This window comes from Salmo trutta, chromosome 17 (genome assembly GCF_901001165.1).
Source record: "Salmo trutta chromosome 17, fSalTru1.1, whole genome shotgun sequence".
NCBI classification, from domain to species: domain Eukaryota; kingdom Metazoa; phylum Chordata; class Actinopteri; order Salmoniformes; family Salmonidae; genus Salmo; species Salmo trutta.
Window position 1 is genome coordinate 26616865 of NC_042973.1, and position 17093 is coordinate 26633957.

Consider the following 17093-nt stretch of genomic DNA (forward strand, 5'->3'; position numbering starts at 1 on the left):
TATTTACCAAGAGAGTTTTCATCTAAATTCTTCGTAGCTGTCTATTTACCATCACAAACCGATGCTGGCACTAAGACCGCACTCAATGAGCTGTATCCGGCCATAAGCAAACAGGAAAACGCTCATCCAGAGGCGGTGCTCCTAGTGGCCGGGGACTTTAATGCATGGTTACTTAAATCCGTTTTACCTCATTTTTACCAGCATGTTAAATGTGCAACCAGAGGGAAAAAAACTCTAGACCACCTTTACTTCACACACAGAGACACGTACAAAGCTCTCCCTAACCCTCCATTTGGCAAATTTGACCATAATTCTATCCTCCTGATTCCTGCTTACAAGCAAAAACTAAAGCAGGAAGCACCAGTGACTCGGCCAATAAAGAAGTGGTCAAATGAAGCAGATGCTAAGCTACAGGACTGTTTTGCTAGCACAGACTGGAATATGTTCCGGGATTCTTCTGATGGCATTGAGGAGTACACCACATCAGTCATTGGCTTCATCAATAAGTGCATCAATGACATTTTACATTTTAGCAGACGCTCTTATCCAGAGCAACTTACAGTAGTGAATGCATACATTTCATTTAATGCAGGTTTTTTTGTTTGTACTGGCCCCCCGTGGGAATCGAACCCACAACCCTGGCGTTGCACATACCATGCTGGCATTGCAAACACCATGCTCTACCAACTGAGCCACAGGGAGCCACTGTGATGTCGTCCCCACAGTGACGGTACGTACATACCCCAACCAGAAGCCATGGATTACAGGCAACATCCACACTGTGCTAAAGGGTAGAGCTGCCACTTTCAAGGAGTGGCTCTAACCCGGAAGCTTATAAGAAATCCCGCTATGCCATCTGACGAACGATCAAACAGGCAAAGTGTCAATACAGGACTAAGTTTGAATCATACTACATCGGCACCGACGCTCGTCGGATGTGGCAGGGCTTGCAAACTATTACAGACTACAAAGGGAAGCACAGCCGAGAGCTGCCCAGTGACAAGAGCCTACCAGACAAGCTAAATGACTTCTATGCTCGTTCAGCAACACTGAAGCATGCATGAGAGCATCAGCTGTTCTGGATGACTGTGTGATTACGCTCTCCATAGCCGATGTGAGTAAGACCTTGTGCCCAAGAACACTAAGGTAACCTGCCTAAATGACTACCGACCCGTAGCCCTCATGTCTGTAGCCATGAAGTGCTTTGAAAGGCTAGTCATGGCTCACATCAACACCATTATCCCAGACACCCTAGACCCACCCAAATTTGCATACCGCCCCACAGATGATGCAATCTCTATTGCACTTCACACTGCCCTTTCCCACCTGGACAAAAGGAACACCTATGTGAGAATGCTATTCATTGACTACAGCTCAGCAGTCAATACCATAGTGCCCTCTAAGCTCATCACTAAGCTAAGAACCCTGGGACTAAACACCTCCCTCTGCAACTGAATCCTGGACTTCCTGACGGGCCGCCCCAGGTGGTAAGGGTAGGTAACAACACATCCGTCATGCTGATTCTCAACACAGGGGCCCCTCAGGGGTGCGTGCTCAGTCCCCTCCTGTACTCCCTGTTCACTCATGACTACTTGGCCAGGCACGACTCCAACACCATCATTAAGTTTGCCGATGATCACCGACAAAGGAGATGATTGTGGACTACAGGAAAAGGAGGACCGAGCACGCCCCCTTTCTCATCGACGGGGCTGTAGTGGAGCAGGTTGAGAGCTTCAAGTTCCTTGGTGTCCACATCACCAACAAACTATCATGGTCCAAACACACCAAGAGAGTCATGAAGAGGGCACGACAAAGCCTATTCCCCCTCAGGAGACTGAAAAGATTTGGCATGGGTCCTCAGATCCTCAAAAGGTTATACAGCTGCACCATCGAGAGCATCCTGACTGGTTGTATCACTGCCTGGTATGGCAACTGCTCGGCCTCCGACCGCAAGGCAGTACCGAGGGTAGTGCGTACGGCCCTGTACATCACTGGGGCCAAGCTTCCTGCCATCCAGGACGTCTATACTAGGAGGTGTCAGAGGAAGGCCCTAAAAATTGTCAAAGACCCCAGCCACCCTAGTTATAGACTGTTCTCTCTGCTACTGCACGGCAAGCGGTATCGGAGCACCAAGTCTAGGTCCAAAAGGCTTCTTAAAAGCTTCTACCCCCAAGCCATAAGACTCCTGAACAGCTAATCAAATGGCTACCCTGACTTTTTGCATTGTCCCCCTCCCCTTTTACACTGCTGCTAGTCTCTGTTTATTATCTATTTATAGTCACTTTAACTCTACCTACATGTACGTTTTACCTCAATTACCTCGACTAACCTGTGCCCCCACACGTTGACTCTGTACCAGTACCCCCTGTCTATAGCCTCGCTACTGTTATTTTACTGCTGCTCTTTAATTATTAGTTATTTTATTAACATTTTTTACTTATCTTTCTTAAAACTACATTGTTGGTTAAAGGCTTGTAAGTAAGCATTTCACTCTCCACCTGTTGTATTCGGTGCATATGACAAATAACATTTGATTTGATGTCAAAATCTTTAAAGGCCCAGTGCGGTTAAAAACATGATTTACCTGTGTGTTATGTATATTTCCACACTATAAGCTGGAATAATACTGTGAAATTGTGAAAATTATGATAATTCCCTTTTAGTGTAAGAGCTGTTTGAAAAGACCGCCTGAAATTTCAGCTTGTTCTGGTGGGATGGAGTTTTGGCCTACCTGGTAAATTAGTTAATAGACTAATAAGAAAGAGAGTTCCAAACCTCTCTGCCCAAAACGGCTAGTTTTCTCCTCGCCCTCCCCACTCAGACCACACGAAGACAGTCCTATCAAAATTCTTGCTTGAGAAATTGCTCTTCACTAAGAAGCTATTTTTGTTTATTTTTGACCATTGTTTTCAATTAAAATCACAGTAAGGTACTTAATTGTTACCCGGAAATGATTTGATATTGAGATAAAAATAGCTGCATTGGACCTTTAACAATCTAATATGGTCTGAATTAGAGGTCGACCAATTAATCGGAATGGTAGAGTAATTAGGTCCGATTTCAAGTTTTCGTAACAATCCGTAATCGGCATTTTTGGACACCGATTATGGCCGATTGCATTGCACTCCACGAGGAGAATGCGTGGCAGGCTGACTACCTGTTTTGCGAGTGCAGCAAGGAGCCAAGGTAAGGTGCTAGCTAGCATTAAACTTATCTTATAAAAAAACAATCAATCTTAACATAATCACTAGTTAACTACACATGGTTGATGATATTACTAGTTTAACTAGCTTGTTCTGCGTTGCGTATAATCGATGCGGTGCCTGTTAATTTATCATCAAATCACAGCCTACTTCGCCAAACGGGTGATGATTTAACAAGCACATTCGCGAAAAAAGCACTGTCGTTGCACCAATGTACATAACCATAAACATCAATGCCTTTCTTAAAATCAATACACAAGTATATATTTTTAAACCTGCATATTTAGTTAATATTGCCTGCTAAAATGAAATGAAATGAAATTGTGTCACTTCTCTTGCGTTCTGTGCAAGCAGAGTCAGGGTATATGCAGCAGTTTGGGCCTGGCTCATTGCGAACTGTGTGAAGAACATGTCTTCCGAACAAAGACCGTAATTAATTTGCCAGAATTTTACGTAATTATGACATAACATTGATGGTTGTGCAATGTAACAGGAATATTTAGACTTAGGGATGCCACCCGTTAGATAGAATACGGAACGGTTCCGTATTTCACTGAAAGAATAAATGTTTTGTTTTCGAATTTTTTTTGACCATATTGATGACCTAAGGCTCGTATTTCTGTGTGTTATTATATTATAATTAAGTATATAATTTGATAGAGCAGTCTGACTGAGCGGTGGTAGGCAGCAGCAGGCTTGTAAGCATTCATTCAAACAGCACTTTCCTGCATTTGCCAGCAGCTCTTCGCTGTGCTTCAAGCATTGCACTGTTTATGACTTCATGCCTATCAACTCCCGAGATTAGGCTGGCAATACTAAAGTACCTATTACAACATCCAATAGTCAAAGGTATATTAAATACAAATGGTATAGAGAGAAATAGTCCTATAATAACTACAACCTAAAACTTCTTACCTGGGAATATTGAAGACTCACGTTAAAAGGAACCACCAGCTTTCATATGTTCTGAGCAAGGAACTTAAACCTTAGCTTTTTTACATGGCACATATTGCACTTTTACTTTCTTCTCCAACACTTTGTTTTTGCATTATTTAAACCAAATTGAACGTTTCATAATTTGAAACTAAATAGATTTTATTGATATATTATATTAAGTTCAAATAAGTGTTAATTCAGTATTGTTGTAATTGTCATTATTACAAATATAAATAATAATCGGCCGATTTAATCGGTAGTGGGTTTTTGGCCCGCCAATAATCGGTATCAGTATCGGCGCGGAAAAATCATAATCGGTTGACCTCTAGTCTGAATGCACAGTTCATGTGTGTTTATCAAATTCAAACAATATGCTACTGATTGTGGTGTTAAACTCTAATAGGGAAATCTATACAGGCAATATCTCTGCAGTGTAATGTACAACTGCCTCACTGTCTGTCTCTCTGTCTCTCCTCAGCAGTGATTTTTAACAACTTGTTGACAGTGGATTCTTTCTAATTCTGTTAGTATTTCAATTATGTGCCTCAGCTGCAGCACTGCATGTTAAAATGGTTTGAAGACAAATAGGCCCATCGTTAGCTGCCCTGTTCTACAGCCTTTTACACTGTTCTCCAGAGGGCTGGCTTTGGCGAACTAGTACGGACTTTCTTGACTCAGCAAAGATGTTTTGCACATTGGAGCCCCAGGATGGTTGGGAATACAGTAGAATCTTCTACACTAACTTGTCCAGCACTCACTCACTCATTGATTTGTTTTCTTACACATTTACCGTCACCTTCTATATTCTCACACTCAAATACTCTTTCACTTGACTACTTGGTATGAAGGTGATATTTAGGCAGAGTTGATTTAATCATAATTGATAGAAGCTGTCCTGCCCATACGTAGTTTACTGTATCCACCCAAATGGCTCATTAAGGTATGAAGAGAACTAAGGAATTGAAGCTATAATGTTTGACTTCGTTCTCCAGAGTGCATTCCTTGATATTGTTACAAAATGAGAACTCCATGTCCCCATAGATACCACCATCAGAGGAGGGGCGATAAAGAGCAAACAGAGATGATGTGTTGAGAGTTGAGATGAGAGTGTGCATTGTATCTCTGATGGTCATTATAAATATGGTGATTTCCCCTGCAACCCTGTTCTGATCTTTGTGAAATTGACTGAAGCTCAGAAGCTGTGTTATAGGTGAATGGGTGGAAATGGCATAATCAGTCACCCTTTCTGTCCAGTAAAGCACGCAATATATTCTTCTTCTTCAATAGGAAACCCCAGCAGAGGTAGAATGGTGAGAGGAAAAGGTGATTAGGGCCTGGATCACTCATTTTCTGTGAGGACCTACAATCACTCATAAAGTAGTCATTATTTGTTTGTCTGTAAATACGGTTGGACATACAAACAAGTCAATCATGCTATTATGAAAACACCCAATGGACTTAAACTGGTGGTGCACCATCCAGTACTCTTCAGTCCACTCCAGACTGTCTGGCCCTGTTTTCCCATCCTCTCTCTATCTGTCTGTCTGCCAATCTGTTTTCTATCTGTCTCCCTGTCTTTGTGATTGAGGAAGTCTGTGCCCCAGACAAGGATGGGATTGCACATTATGTGAGAGGAGTGACACAACCTTCTGTGTGTGTTTCCATGTGACACGCACCTCAGAGATAAATTCACTAGCCTTGCAGGGCAGCAGCTCCACACAGACAAGCATATCTCACAGTTTGTGTTGTCCCCAAAACAATCTTTATGTATCTGTGCTACACAGCTACCTCACAATGACCCACACTCCACCGTGTCGCACCTAGTGAGACATCTCAGAACATGGTCCTAGTTGTTACATACTGGACTATGTCTATAGGTCTAGTTCTGTGTCTAGTCAAGTTAATACCTAGGTTATGTTATGAGGACCAGAATGCATCCATGAAAAGCAGTAAGAGGGGAATTTTAAATTGTTTAGTGAAGGGCAATGTCATGACCGAGGCTTTTATTGGAGTCTGGATGAATTGTCTGGAGTTTGTTGCTGCACCATTCGTTATGAGTTCGCTTTATTGTTTTCATGACACAATGTTCTCTGACCTTTGTGTTCTAGTTTGAGGCGGAGTACAGACGTTTCGCTCTGAAGAAGAGCAGCACCGGTGGCTTTCAGGAGTTCTACCGACTGCTGCAGACTGTTCACCGCATCCCTGGTGTGGAGGTGCTGCTGGGATATGCGGACGTCTATGGTGACCTGCTGCCAATCAACAACGATGACAACTTCTACAAGGCCCTGTCCTCAGCCAATCCACTACTCAGGATCATCATCCAGAAGAGAGGTGAGGCTGTGGCATGGAGAGAGGAATGGGAGGGGAGGGGAGGAAGGGAAGGGAGAGAGGGATGGGGTGGGAGAGGAGAGTTATTTATAGGGGAAACCTCATTGTTAGCTTACATAGTTGGTTATAGCTCTCTGCTATTGATGTTGACCTTATTGCAATTGGAGTCACTGTGTTTTTGTTCCAATGGCTGTTGACTGTTGTGTTGAAGTGAGTTGTTTGCCAGTGCTACTGTTGATGCTTGTTTGTTATCGGCGCTGTTGAGGTGTTTTTAAATCAGTTGTCAATCATGGAAATTAGTTTTGAGGTGAGCTAGCAGAAAATTATAGCTTAGTAGAGTGTGTAGTGTGTGTTCATGATTAAATACTGTGTTATGTCTTATGCTGTTGTCTAATTGTTAGCAGAAAGGGTTCTGCTGTTGACAGCTGCATTTCTTACTGTGACTGATAATGGAAGTATGAGAGTCAGTCAGTGTGGCAATGGTGATGACGTTGTTGTTTGTATTGTGAGTGGATGAGTGTCTGGGGCTCTGCTCATTGTTGCCAGTCTGGCCTGCCTCAGTGGGTGGGGCTGTCTGGTGCTGTGCCAGCCCTCAGGAATGCAGAGGCAGAGTGCTGTGCTGAGAGGAGATGGAGCTGGGGATGGAGCTGGGGATGGAGCTGGGGATGGAGCTGGGGATGGAGCTGGGGATGGAGCTGGGGATGGAGCTGGGGATGCAGTCGGTGAGGGAGCTGGGGATGGAGCTGGGGATGGGTCTGGAGCTGGGGATGCAGTTGGGGAGGGAGTTGGAGCTGGGGATGAAGCTGGAGTTGGGGCTGGAGCTGGGGATGCAGTTGGGGAGGGAGCTGGGGATGGAGCTGGAGCTGGGTCTGGAGCTGGGGATGCAGCTGGGGAGGGAGCTGGGGATGGAGCTGGAGTTGGGGCTGGAGCTGGGGATGCAGTTGGGGAGGGAGTTGGAGCTGGGGATGAAGCTGGAGTTGGGGCTGGAGCTGGAGCTGGGTCTGGAGCTGGGGGTGCAGTTGGGGAGGGAGTTGGAGCTGGGGATGAAGCTGGAGTTGGGGCTGGAGCTGGGGATGCAGTTGGGGAGGGAGTTGGAGCTGGGGATGAAGCTGAAGCTGGGACTGGGGCTGAAGCTGGGGATGAAGCTGGGACTGGGGCTGAAGCTGGGGCTGAAGCTGGGGATGCAGTTGGGGCTGGGGCTGACTCCTCACCCTTATCTCACCCAGCCTGCCCTGAAACACACTATACCTCAGATGCTCCCCTCTCTTCCCCACCACGCTCTGTTTCTTGCTCTTTATCTCCATCTATACCCCTCCATTCCTAATGCCCCATCACGGTCAGTGAGTTTGATCAAAACCAATTCTGCATTCAGGAAATGGTCCATTAATGCTCTTAAAAGTCGCTCCCCTATTGTTTATACTCCAATCTTTCTATGTGATGTTGTTTTATTGTTTTGTTTGTTTGCATAATTCATTTGGAAATGTTAATCTGGAGAATGGCTGCTATTGTTCCCAGTTTTAGAGGACCATCCTGTTCCATAATCAGCTCTGTTTTATTTTGTAACAAAAAAAAGAGCTTAATGAAATTCCCATTATTATCCTTCTTTATTAGCCAAGTCCAGCTGCTTTGTGATTGCTACAGGATAGAATCCATGATTCAATTACCACTTTATATAATTATCCATCAGGCTCACAATGTTATACAGTCCAGTGGGTATAGATGGGTATTCTAGTTAACCGTCTTTAGTATGTGCTCAGCTGTGGGTAGAGAGGAGAGAGGAGATTCCCTGTAGTGCCCTGTAGTTCAACCCTCCTCTGTGTGGTCGCCGAAGCTCTAATGGTTTAGTGTGCTATGTGTCAGTCAGAAGAGAGATAGGCTGTGCAGCTTTGCCTCTCTGTCCAGGCTCTCTGTGGGAGTGAGTCCTGCTGCATCAGCACCAGGGCCAGGGCCCTGCTCTGCCTGTCATTGTGGGGTGCACAGAAACCTCCCTTCTGGGGCCTGAGAGGAAGTCAACACAGGTGTGGTTAGGAGCAGTAACACTGGATGAACAAAGATGACATGGATGCTTAGAGTGGCATGCTGGAATAGTACATTTCAGGAAGAGCAACTGAAATGCCATTTGTGAGGTGCACTGAGAGGTACGGCTTTGAGGGTTGGCGGCTGGGGGAGGGAAGCTCAGAGGGAGCCTTCCGTTCAGCACAGACCAGGGGAGCGAGGAATGTAGCTAATGAGATCTAGTCGGCCCTGTGGTTCTAGAAGAAGGCTTCAAGAGAGAAACCCAAAGATGGAGATGAAAAGTGAGAAATGGAAACAGAAATAGAAGGAGAGAAAGAGACTGCTATAGGGAGATCTTTTTCCAATCCATCTCAGTGTTTGCTACCTGTTCTCATCTACAGCATCTGCAGTATATATGTGGAAGAAAGGCCTAGTTGAATAACAAAGCCATAGCTTGCACAGTGAATGTTTCTGTGTATAAACAGGAAGCCATCATCCCTGTATGCTCCAGGAGATCCAGCACACCTGCTAATTACTCATTAGCTGGGAAAAGCCTCCTCGCTTTACAGACAATACTCTGATCATTCATTTGAATGGCTCAGGAGACAAAAGCAATCAGAATCTTTGAGCTCTATTTGTTCATTCAGCAGGAGTTTTTCTGTTCTGCTGCCACCGACTGACAACATAGTTACTTCCTGTTCTCATGGGGGATGCTCTTTAGTGTCCTGAATAGCTGAACACCTGTCAGCCTTTCAACGGGCTAAATGTCTGGCTATAGTTCCACTTACTAACCATATGGTAACAGGAAATATGTTTGTTCCCTCATCAAAATGCAGTTTCATTTAGTTTGATTTTATTTCGTACCCCTCTGCAATACTACTGCATGTGCTAGTGTTTTTTCTTTCTTTTTAAGATTATACTATGCGGCTAGTGAAATCTTCATTAGTTATGCCTGTATTTCTATTTAAAGGAGAATAAGAAGGCAGATTAGCCCCTGGTCCTCAATCTCAGCTCTCTCCCTCTCTTTCTCTCTTCTTTCTCTCTCATTTCTCTCATTCTCTCTCTCGTTCCCTCGCTCTCTCTCGTTCTCTCTCTCGTTCTCTCTCTCCCTCCCTCTCTCTAGCATAGGTTTTTCAAAGGATCTATTTGATAAAACCATGTTTTGCGGGGAACAGAAATGCACATTTCCAGAGAGGGCTTATCGCTGTTCCAGACATACCCGTGCAGGGCCTGGCGCTACGTGATTACAGCTTCATCTTCTCCATGGAAGGAATGTCATTTTTCCACAGTAATGGCTTTTTCGCTCACAAGTTTTGTTGTGAGAGCAAATAAGCAGCAAATCATTAGTGCAGTGCTCTTCATTCAGTTGAACTGCTTTACACGGTCGTTATTCAGTCAACCACGTTTCGCTCAACCTTACTTGCTTTTCTCTCTATTTCTCATCTCCCTTTCATCTCTGGAGAGACCATCTATACGGAGAGACTATTCATCCTTGCCATACAGTTCAGACACATGATATATTTGAATAATAACCTCAGAGGACTATGGGCAATCATATCAGATGGTGACATGGGGGTGGAGTCCCTGTCTGTTGTCAGCTTAATGTAAAGGTTGTAGTGATACTAACAGACCGTAGGTAGTGGTGATACTAGTCTAGGACCACGCCTAGGAAACTGGTCAACCACTCTGACCAGCACAACTGGCCCATCTGGCTATTGAAGGCCCAATAAGCTGCTGTCCAGAGATGGACTCTTATAGCAGCCTCTGGGGGAGGTTAGATATCACAGAGCTTTGGTCCATTGACACGTTACTGGCATGATGGACACATTGTGTTGGTGGAGCCATTAAAGTCTCTGATCAGATCCTCCCTTCTCCACTGCCCCTGTATGGGGCATTAATGTCACAGAGTGCTGCTGGTTCACCGAAACACTGATGAGATTGATGGGGCTTTTAGCATGAGCTCATCTCACAGAGTGGCCATTGACAGGCTGGCTAATGGGATTCCATACAGAAGTGATCCAACGCTCGCTTTCATCCTCACCCGTATATAATCCCAGCACAAAACACCTACGGTATCTGTCAGCCCAGTGAGTCCACTAGCCCATCCTTGCCGTTCTGTACTAGCTAGCTACCACGTCCCTCCACAATCTCTGGGACAGTCACAAGAGGCCAGTAGTAAAGGTCTGGGGAATTAGCTGGGCTATAGCTGGCAGTCTGAGAAGCATAGATTAGTGAAAATAAGATATTTTTTGTGGTTGCTCAATCTACTTCATTGAAGATTTATTTCAGCAAACTGTTTTATAAGCTGGGGTTTAACCGGCTAATTCACATGGAAAGAAAGGCTGAGAGGAGGGAGGGAAAAGAGGGATAGAAGGGAAAAGAGGGAAGGAAGGGTTTTCTCTTCTCTCCTCACTCTCCAGAGAGGGCCCTGAAGACGCCTCCAGTAAGATCTCCTCTAGCTAACATTAAAAGTCAACCCCCCCATCTCCCTTACCCACACTCATGCACAAACACAAACACACACTGCTACTACATTCAAAACAATATGCAAATTCAAACCGTGCTCCGACGTCGTTATGCAGGAGTGCTTTAGGTAGTGTTTTAGTGGTGTTATTGTGGGTCGGCATGCTGGTGCAAAGCCCATTGGCTGTGCTGCTGTTTTTTGCATAGTCAGAGAGATTCCCTTGTGTTCACCCAGCACACGCTCAACTGAGGCTGCACCAGCTGCTCAATACCCCGAGGAGCAACTCTGTGTGTGTCTGTGTGTGTCTGTGTGTGTCTGTGTGTGTCTGTGTGTCTGTGTGTGTACATTGAGTGTACTGTTGTGTGGGTTTGTGTGTGCCTGGGAATGCATTTGTGTTATGTATAGGACTGGGAGGGAGACGGTGAATTTATGCCCCCACAATCCTGCTGTCTTTGCACGCTTAATGCAAATGCTTACAAATGTATCTGAGGATTTATGTACATTGCACGGTGCCCACATTGATCGTGTCCTCGCTTATAAATATGTGGGTATCTGGATTGACTAAAAGCTATCTTTCGAAAAACATGTTGATGAGTTAACGTTAGTTAAGAAGTTAAGAATTAAAATGGGCTTCCTTTATAGGAATAGGGCATGCCTGAGTTAAATAGCAGAAAACAAATCATTCAGTCGGCATACATTCTGGCTTTAGACTGTGGTGATATCGCCATGCAGCTGCCACTGTATTGAAGCCATTGGACGCACTTTCTCATAGCACACTACACTCTTAGAAAAAGGGTTCCAAAAGGGTTCTTCGGCTGTCCCCATAGGATAACCCTTTTTGGTTCCAGGTAGAACCCTTTTTGGTTCCAGGTAGAACTCTTTGTGGAAAGTGTTCTACATGAAATCAAAAAAGGTTCTACCTGGAGCCAAAAAGGGTTCTACCTGGAACCAAAATGGGTTCTCCCATGGGGACAGCCGAAGAACCCTTTTAGGTTCTAGATGGGATCTTTTTTTCTAAGAGTGTACGGTTTATTATGGGCAATAGGTTCTTTTTTAATGAGGAATGTGATTGTTTTTCATAAGCGTGTTTTGTAAGTACATTTTTTTAAACTGCTTGTAAATATTGTACTACCCCCCAATAGGAATTGTAAATATTTTGAATTGTATGATTGTGTACAGGGCTCCCATGTAAAAGAAGCCTTGGTCTCAATGGGATTTCCCTGTTTTAATACATCAAAAATACATTTAAACAAGGATAATAACTGTTGTTAGTGACAGAGTGAAATCAAATATTAATAGTTATGGAGATTTAAATATAGGTGGACTAAAGGAGGAAGATACTTTTGATCATGTAGTGTATGTGGACACCTGCTCATCGAACATCTCATCCCAAAATCATGGGCATTAATATGGAGTTGGTCCCCCATTTGCTGCTATAACAGCCTCCACTCTTCTGGGAAGGCTTTTCACTAGATGTTGGAACATTGCTGCGGGGACCTGCTTCCATTCAGCCACAGGAGCATTAGTGAGGTCGGGCACTGATGTTGGGTGATTAGGCCTGGCTCGCAGTCAGCATTCCAAAGGTGTTCGATGGGGTTGAGGTCAGGGTATGTGCAGGCCAGTCAAGTTCTTCCACACTGATCTTGACAAACCATTTCTTTATGGACCTCGGTTTGTGCATGGGGGCATTGTCATGCTGAAACAGGAAAGGGCCTTCCCCAAACTGTTGCCACAAAGTTGGAAGCACAGAATCATCTAGAATGTCATTGTATGCTGTAGTGTTAAGATTTCCCTTCACTGGAATTAAGGGGCTTAGCCCGAACCATTATTCCTTCTCCACCAAACTTTACAGTTGGCACAATGCATTGGTGCAGGTAGTGTTCTCCTGGCATCCACCAAACCCAGATTCTTCCGTCGGACTGCCAGGCGGTGAGCTTTACACCACTCCAGCCAACGCTTGGCATTGGCTCGGTGATCTTAGGTTTGTGTCTGTGGCTGCTCGGCCATGGAAACCCATTTCATGAAGCTCCCGACAAACAGATATTGTGCTGACGTTGCTTCCAGAGGCAATTTGAAACTCAGTAGTGAGTGTTGCAACTGAAGACCGACCATTTTTACGCGCTACACGCGTCAGCAGTCCCGTTCTGTGAGTTTGTGTGGCCTACCACTTCGCGGTTGAGCCGTTGTTGCTCCTAGACATTTCCACTTCACAATAACAGCACTTACAGTTGACCAGGTCAGAAATTTGACAAACTGACTTGTCTGAAAGGTGGTATCCTATGACGGTGCCTCATTGAACGTCTCTGAGCTCTTCAGTAAGGCCATTGTACTGCCAATGTTTTGTCTATGGAGATTTCATGGCTATGTGCTCGATTATACACCTGTCAGCACAGGGTGTGGCTGAAATAGCCGAATCCACATACTTTTGGTCATGTAGCGTATATTAGGATAGCAGAGCTAGAGGAGCGAGAGAGAAAGGGATGAGGAAAGTAGGCAGTTTGAGTACTGCTAGGAACATCTGCTGTGCAGGTGTAGTGCTGGGCAGGGTTCTGTATAGCGTTCTCTCTCTCACCTCGGAGCACCGCATGCCATGCCAGATCACGAGACAGAACACCTGCTCTGAGGCAACACAGATCACCCACTGTTACAGCAGACTCTGAATTTCTTCTCTAGCCAAGTCTTTCTCCATGTCTTTCAGCCTCTTAGAGTTCTGAGAACTGCTGGGATTTCTTGTTTCTGTGAAACAGCCAGCCTGGTGCATGGCTTGTTTGGTACATTCTCAGAGCCTGGCTGAGGGCGGAGTGTAGGCAGTGAGAGAAATGTACTGGCATGCAGCAGGTTCACTGGAGGTGTGGGAACAGGAGGTTACCAACCACAGGTTGGCGTGGTTGGTTTGCGGGTGCCCATGCCACTGAGGATCAGTGGTGTGAATAAAGGGCAGTATGATCCAGGGCTATTGACTAATTACCTGGGCAGTATTGACTAGTTGATATAGAGGTGCAGTTACCAAGTTCATCAAATAAATAACGATGGAGAAACTGTAAACCACTGTGTAGTGTGAAAGAGTAAAATAGAGTTTTCTATTTCCAGTTTCCCACTCAGATTTACAGGATGGAATTCCTTTCCCCCAGATTGCATGTGATTTGTGATCTGACCTTCGATCAAAGACCCAGTGGTTCACTGAACAGCAGCACAGGGGTCTATTCTATTCAGTTGTGTTTGTTTGTCCAGAAACTAGCAATATGGCTGGTTAAAGACAGAGCAGACGCATACACAGAGGCAAGAGGAAGAGAGGGACATTGAAGGGACGGTTGTGAGCGTGCTGCCTGCTGAGTTCAGAGAGGGTATGTGGGCGTTGTTTAGGGTTTGCAAGAATTCTTGCTGGTATTGGCAGCTGTCCACAGCCCATTTCTGGATTCTGAATGGAATGTGTATGTATGTACACTACAGTACGCCTACGATGGAGATGACTCAAGTCATACTGATGGAGACGTTATACTGTTTTGTGATCCAGCGCAGTGTTGACAGACAGAGGCATGAAACAGCACTCTGTAAGGGAGCTCATAATGAAATGATACAACAGTAGGTACAGAAGAGAAGAATAGAATTTTGTCAAATTGACAAACGCAGGTGGAGCAAATTCAAATCAAATTGTATTAGTCACATGCGCCGAATACAACAGGTGTAGACCTTACAGTGAAATTCTTACTTACGAGCACCTAACCAACAATGCCGTTTCAAAAAATACGGAGAATAAAATATAAAAGTAATAAGTAATTAAAGAGCAGCAGGAAAATAACTATAGCGAGACAATATACAGGGGGGGTACCGATACAGAGTCAATGTGCGGGGGCACCGGTTAGTTGAGGTAGTATGTACATGTAGGTAGGGTTAATTAAAGTGACTATGCATAGATGACAACAGAGAGTAGCAGTGGTGTAAAGAGGTGGGGGGATGCAAATAGTCTGGGCAGCCATTTGACTAGATGTTATGTCTTGGAAGCTGTTTAGAACAGAAGCTGTTTAGAAGCGTCTTGGACCTAGACTTGGCGCTCTGGTACCGCTTGCCGTGCGGTAGCAGAGAGAACAGTCTATGACTAGGGTGGATGGAGTCTTAGACAATTTTTAAGGCCTGGTATAGAGGTCCTGGATGGCAGGAAGCTTGGCCCCAGTGATGTACTGGGCCGTTCGCACTACCCTCTGTAGTGCCGAACGGTCGGAGGCCGAGCAGTTGCCATACCAGGCAGTGATGCAACCAGTCAGCTGTAGAACCTTTTGAAGATCTGAGGACCCATGCCAAATATTTTCAGTCTCCTGAGGAGGAATAGGTTTTGTCGTACCCTCTTCACGGCTGTCTTGGTGTGCTTGGACCATGTTAGTTTGTTGGTGATGTGGACACCAAGGAACTTGAAGCTCTCAACCTGCTCTACTGCAGCCCCGTTGATGAGAATGGGGGCGTGCTCGGTCCTCTTTTTCCTGTAGTCCACAATCATGTCCTTTGTCTTGATCACGTTGAGGGAGAGGTTGTTGTCCTGGCACCACATGGCCAGGTCTCTGACCTCCTCCCTATAGGCTGTCTCATCGTTGTCAGTGATCAGGCCTACCACTGTTGTGTCATTGGCAAATTTAATGATGGTGTTGTAGTCGTGCCTGGCCGTGCAGTCATGCGTGAACAGGGAGTACAGTAGGGGACCACCTGGGTGCTGCCTGTCAGGAAGTCCAGGATCCAGTTGCAGAGGGAGGTGTTTAGTCCCCAGGTCCTTAGCTTATTGATGAGCTTTGAGGGCACTATGGTGTTGAATGCTGAGCTGTAGTCAATGAATAGCATTCTCACATAGGTGTTCCTTTTGTCCAGGTGGGAAAGGGCATTGTGGAGTGCAATAGAGATTGCATGATCTGTTGGGGCGGTATGGTGTTGATGTGAGCCGTGACCAGCCTTTCAAAGCACTTCATGGCTACAGAAGTGAGTGCTACGGGTCGGTAGTCATTTAGGCAGGTTACCTTAGTGTTCTTGGGCACAGGGACTATGGTGGTCTGCTTAAAACATGTTGGTGTTACAGACTTGGACAGGGAGAGGTTGAAAATGTCAGTGAAGACACTTGCCATTTGGTCAACTCATGCTCGCAGTACACGTCCTGGTAATCCTTTTTGGCCCTGTGGCCTTGTGAATGTTGACCTGTTTAAAAGTCCTACTCACATCGACTACGGAGAGAGTGATCACACAGTCTTCCGTAACAGCTGGTGCTCTCATGCACTTTTCATTGTTATTTGCCTCGAAGCGAGCATAGAAGTAGTTTAGCTCGTCTGGTAGGCTTGTGTCACTGGGCAGCTCTCGGCTGTGCTTCCCTTTGTAGTCTGTAATGGTTTGCAAGCCCTGCCACATCCGACGAGGGTCAAAGCTGGTGTAGTACGATTCGATCTTAGTCCTGTATTGACGCTTTGCCTGTTTGACGGTTCGTCGGAGGGCATTGCAGGACTTCGTATAACCTTCCGGGTTAGAGTCCCGCTCCTTGAAAGCGGCAGCTCTAGCCTTTAGCTCAGTGCGGATGCTGCCTGTAATCCATGGCTTCTGGTTGGGGTATGTACGTACGGTCACTGTGGAGACGACGTCATTGATGCACTTATTGATGAAGCCAATGACTGATGTGGTGTACTCCTCAATGCCATCAGAAGAATCCAGGAACGTATTCCAGTCTGTGCTAGCAAAACATGAGACATTTACACTGTAAACTTCCCTTTTCCTGTGTTTGTGTCTTCGAGGACAGGGAAGCAATTGGTGGGTATGAGGATGTACCTGTATGAATGATGCTCACAATGCCCGGTGTGAGCCTGTTTTGTGAAAGCTATAGTTGTCCATCCTCCAGCTTTCAGAGGTTTATAGTGTGATCAGGGTTAGTCCTGTGGGGGTGGGGTTTATATAAAGAGAGGTTAGACCAGGCCCCTCTCATGTGTCTGTGTCTAAGTAATAATCCTGGGATGGGATTAGAGCTGCCCTCAACCTTAAAGGGTAATCCCAGAAACACACACACAAACACACACACACACACACACAGGTACGAGGCCTATTGCTGCTCCCGCCTCACGCGTGGCACATTGCTGTTGATCTGATCTGCTGCTCCATTAACACACTGTGTTATCGTCGAGACTCTTTCAATTAGAAAATGAGTG

General features: G+C 45.4%; 1 protein-coding gene across 1 annotated transcript in view; it reads left to right on the plus strand.

The window, feature by feature from the left end:
* The window catches only part of LOC115151955 (partitioning defective 6 homolog alpha), a 36005-nt gene that overhangs the window by 2819 nt on the left and 16093 nt on the right, over positions 1-17093 (plus strand). The window contains exon 2 of the mRNA XM_029696336.1: positions 6248-6470. Within this exon, the coding sequence (XP_029552196.1) occupies positions 6248-6470 (223 nt within the window). The remainder of the gene's footprint in view (positions 1-6247; positions 6471-17093) is intronic.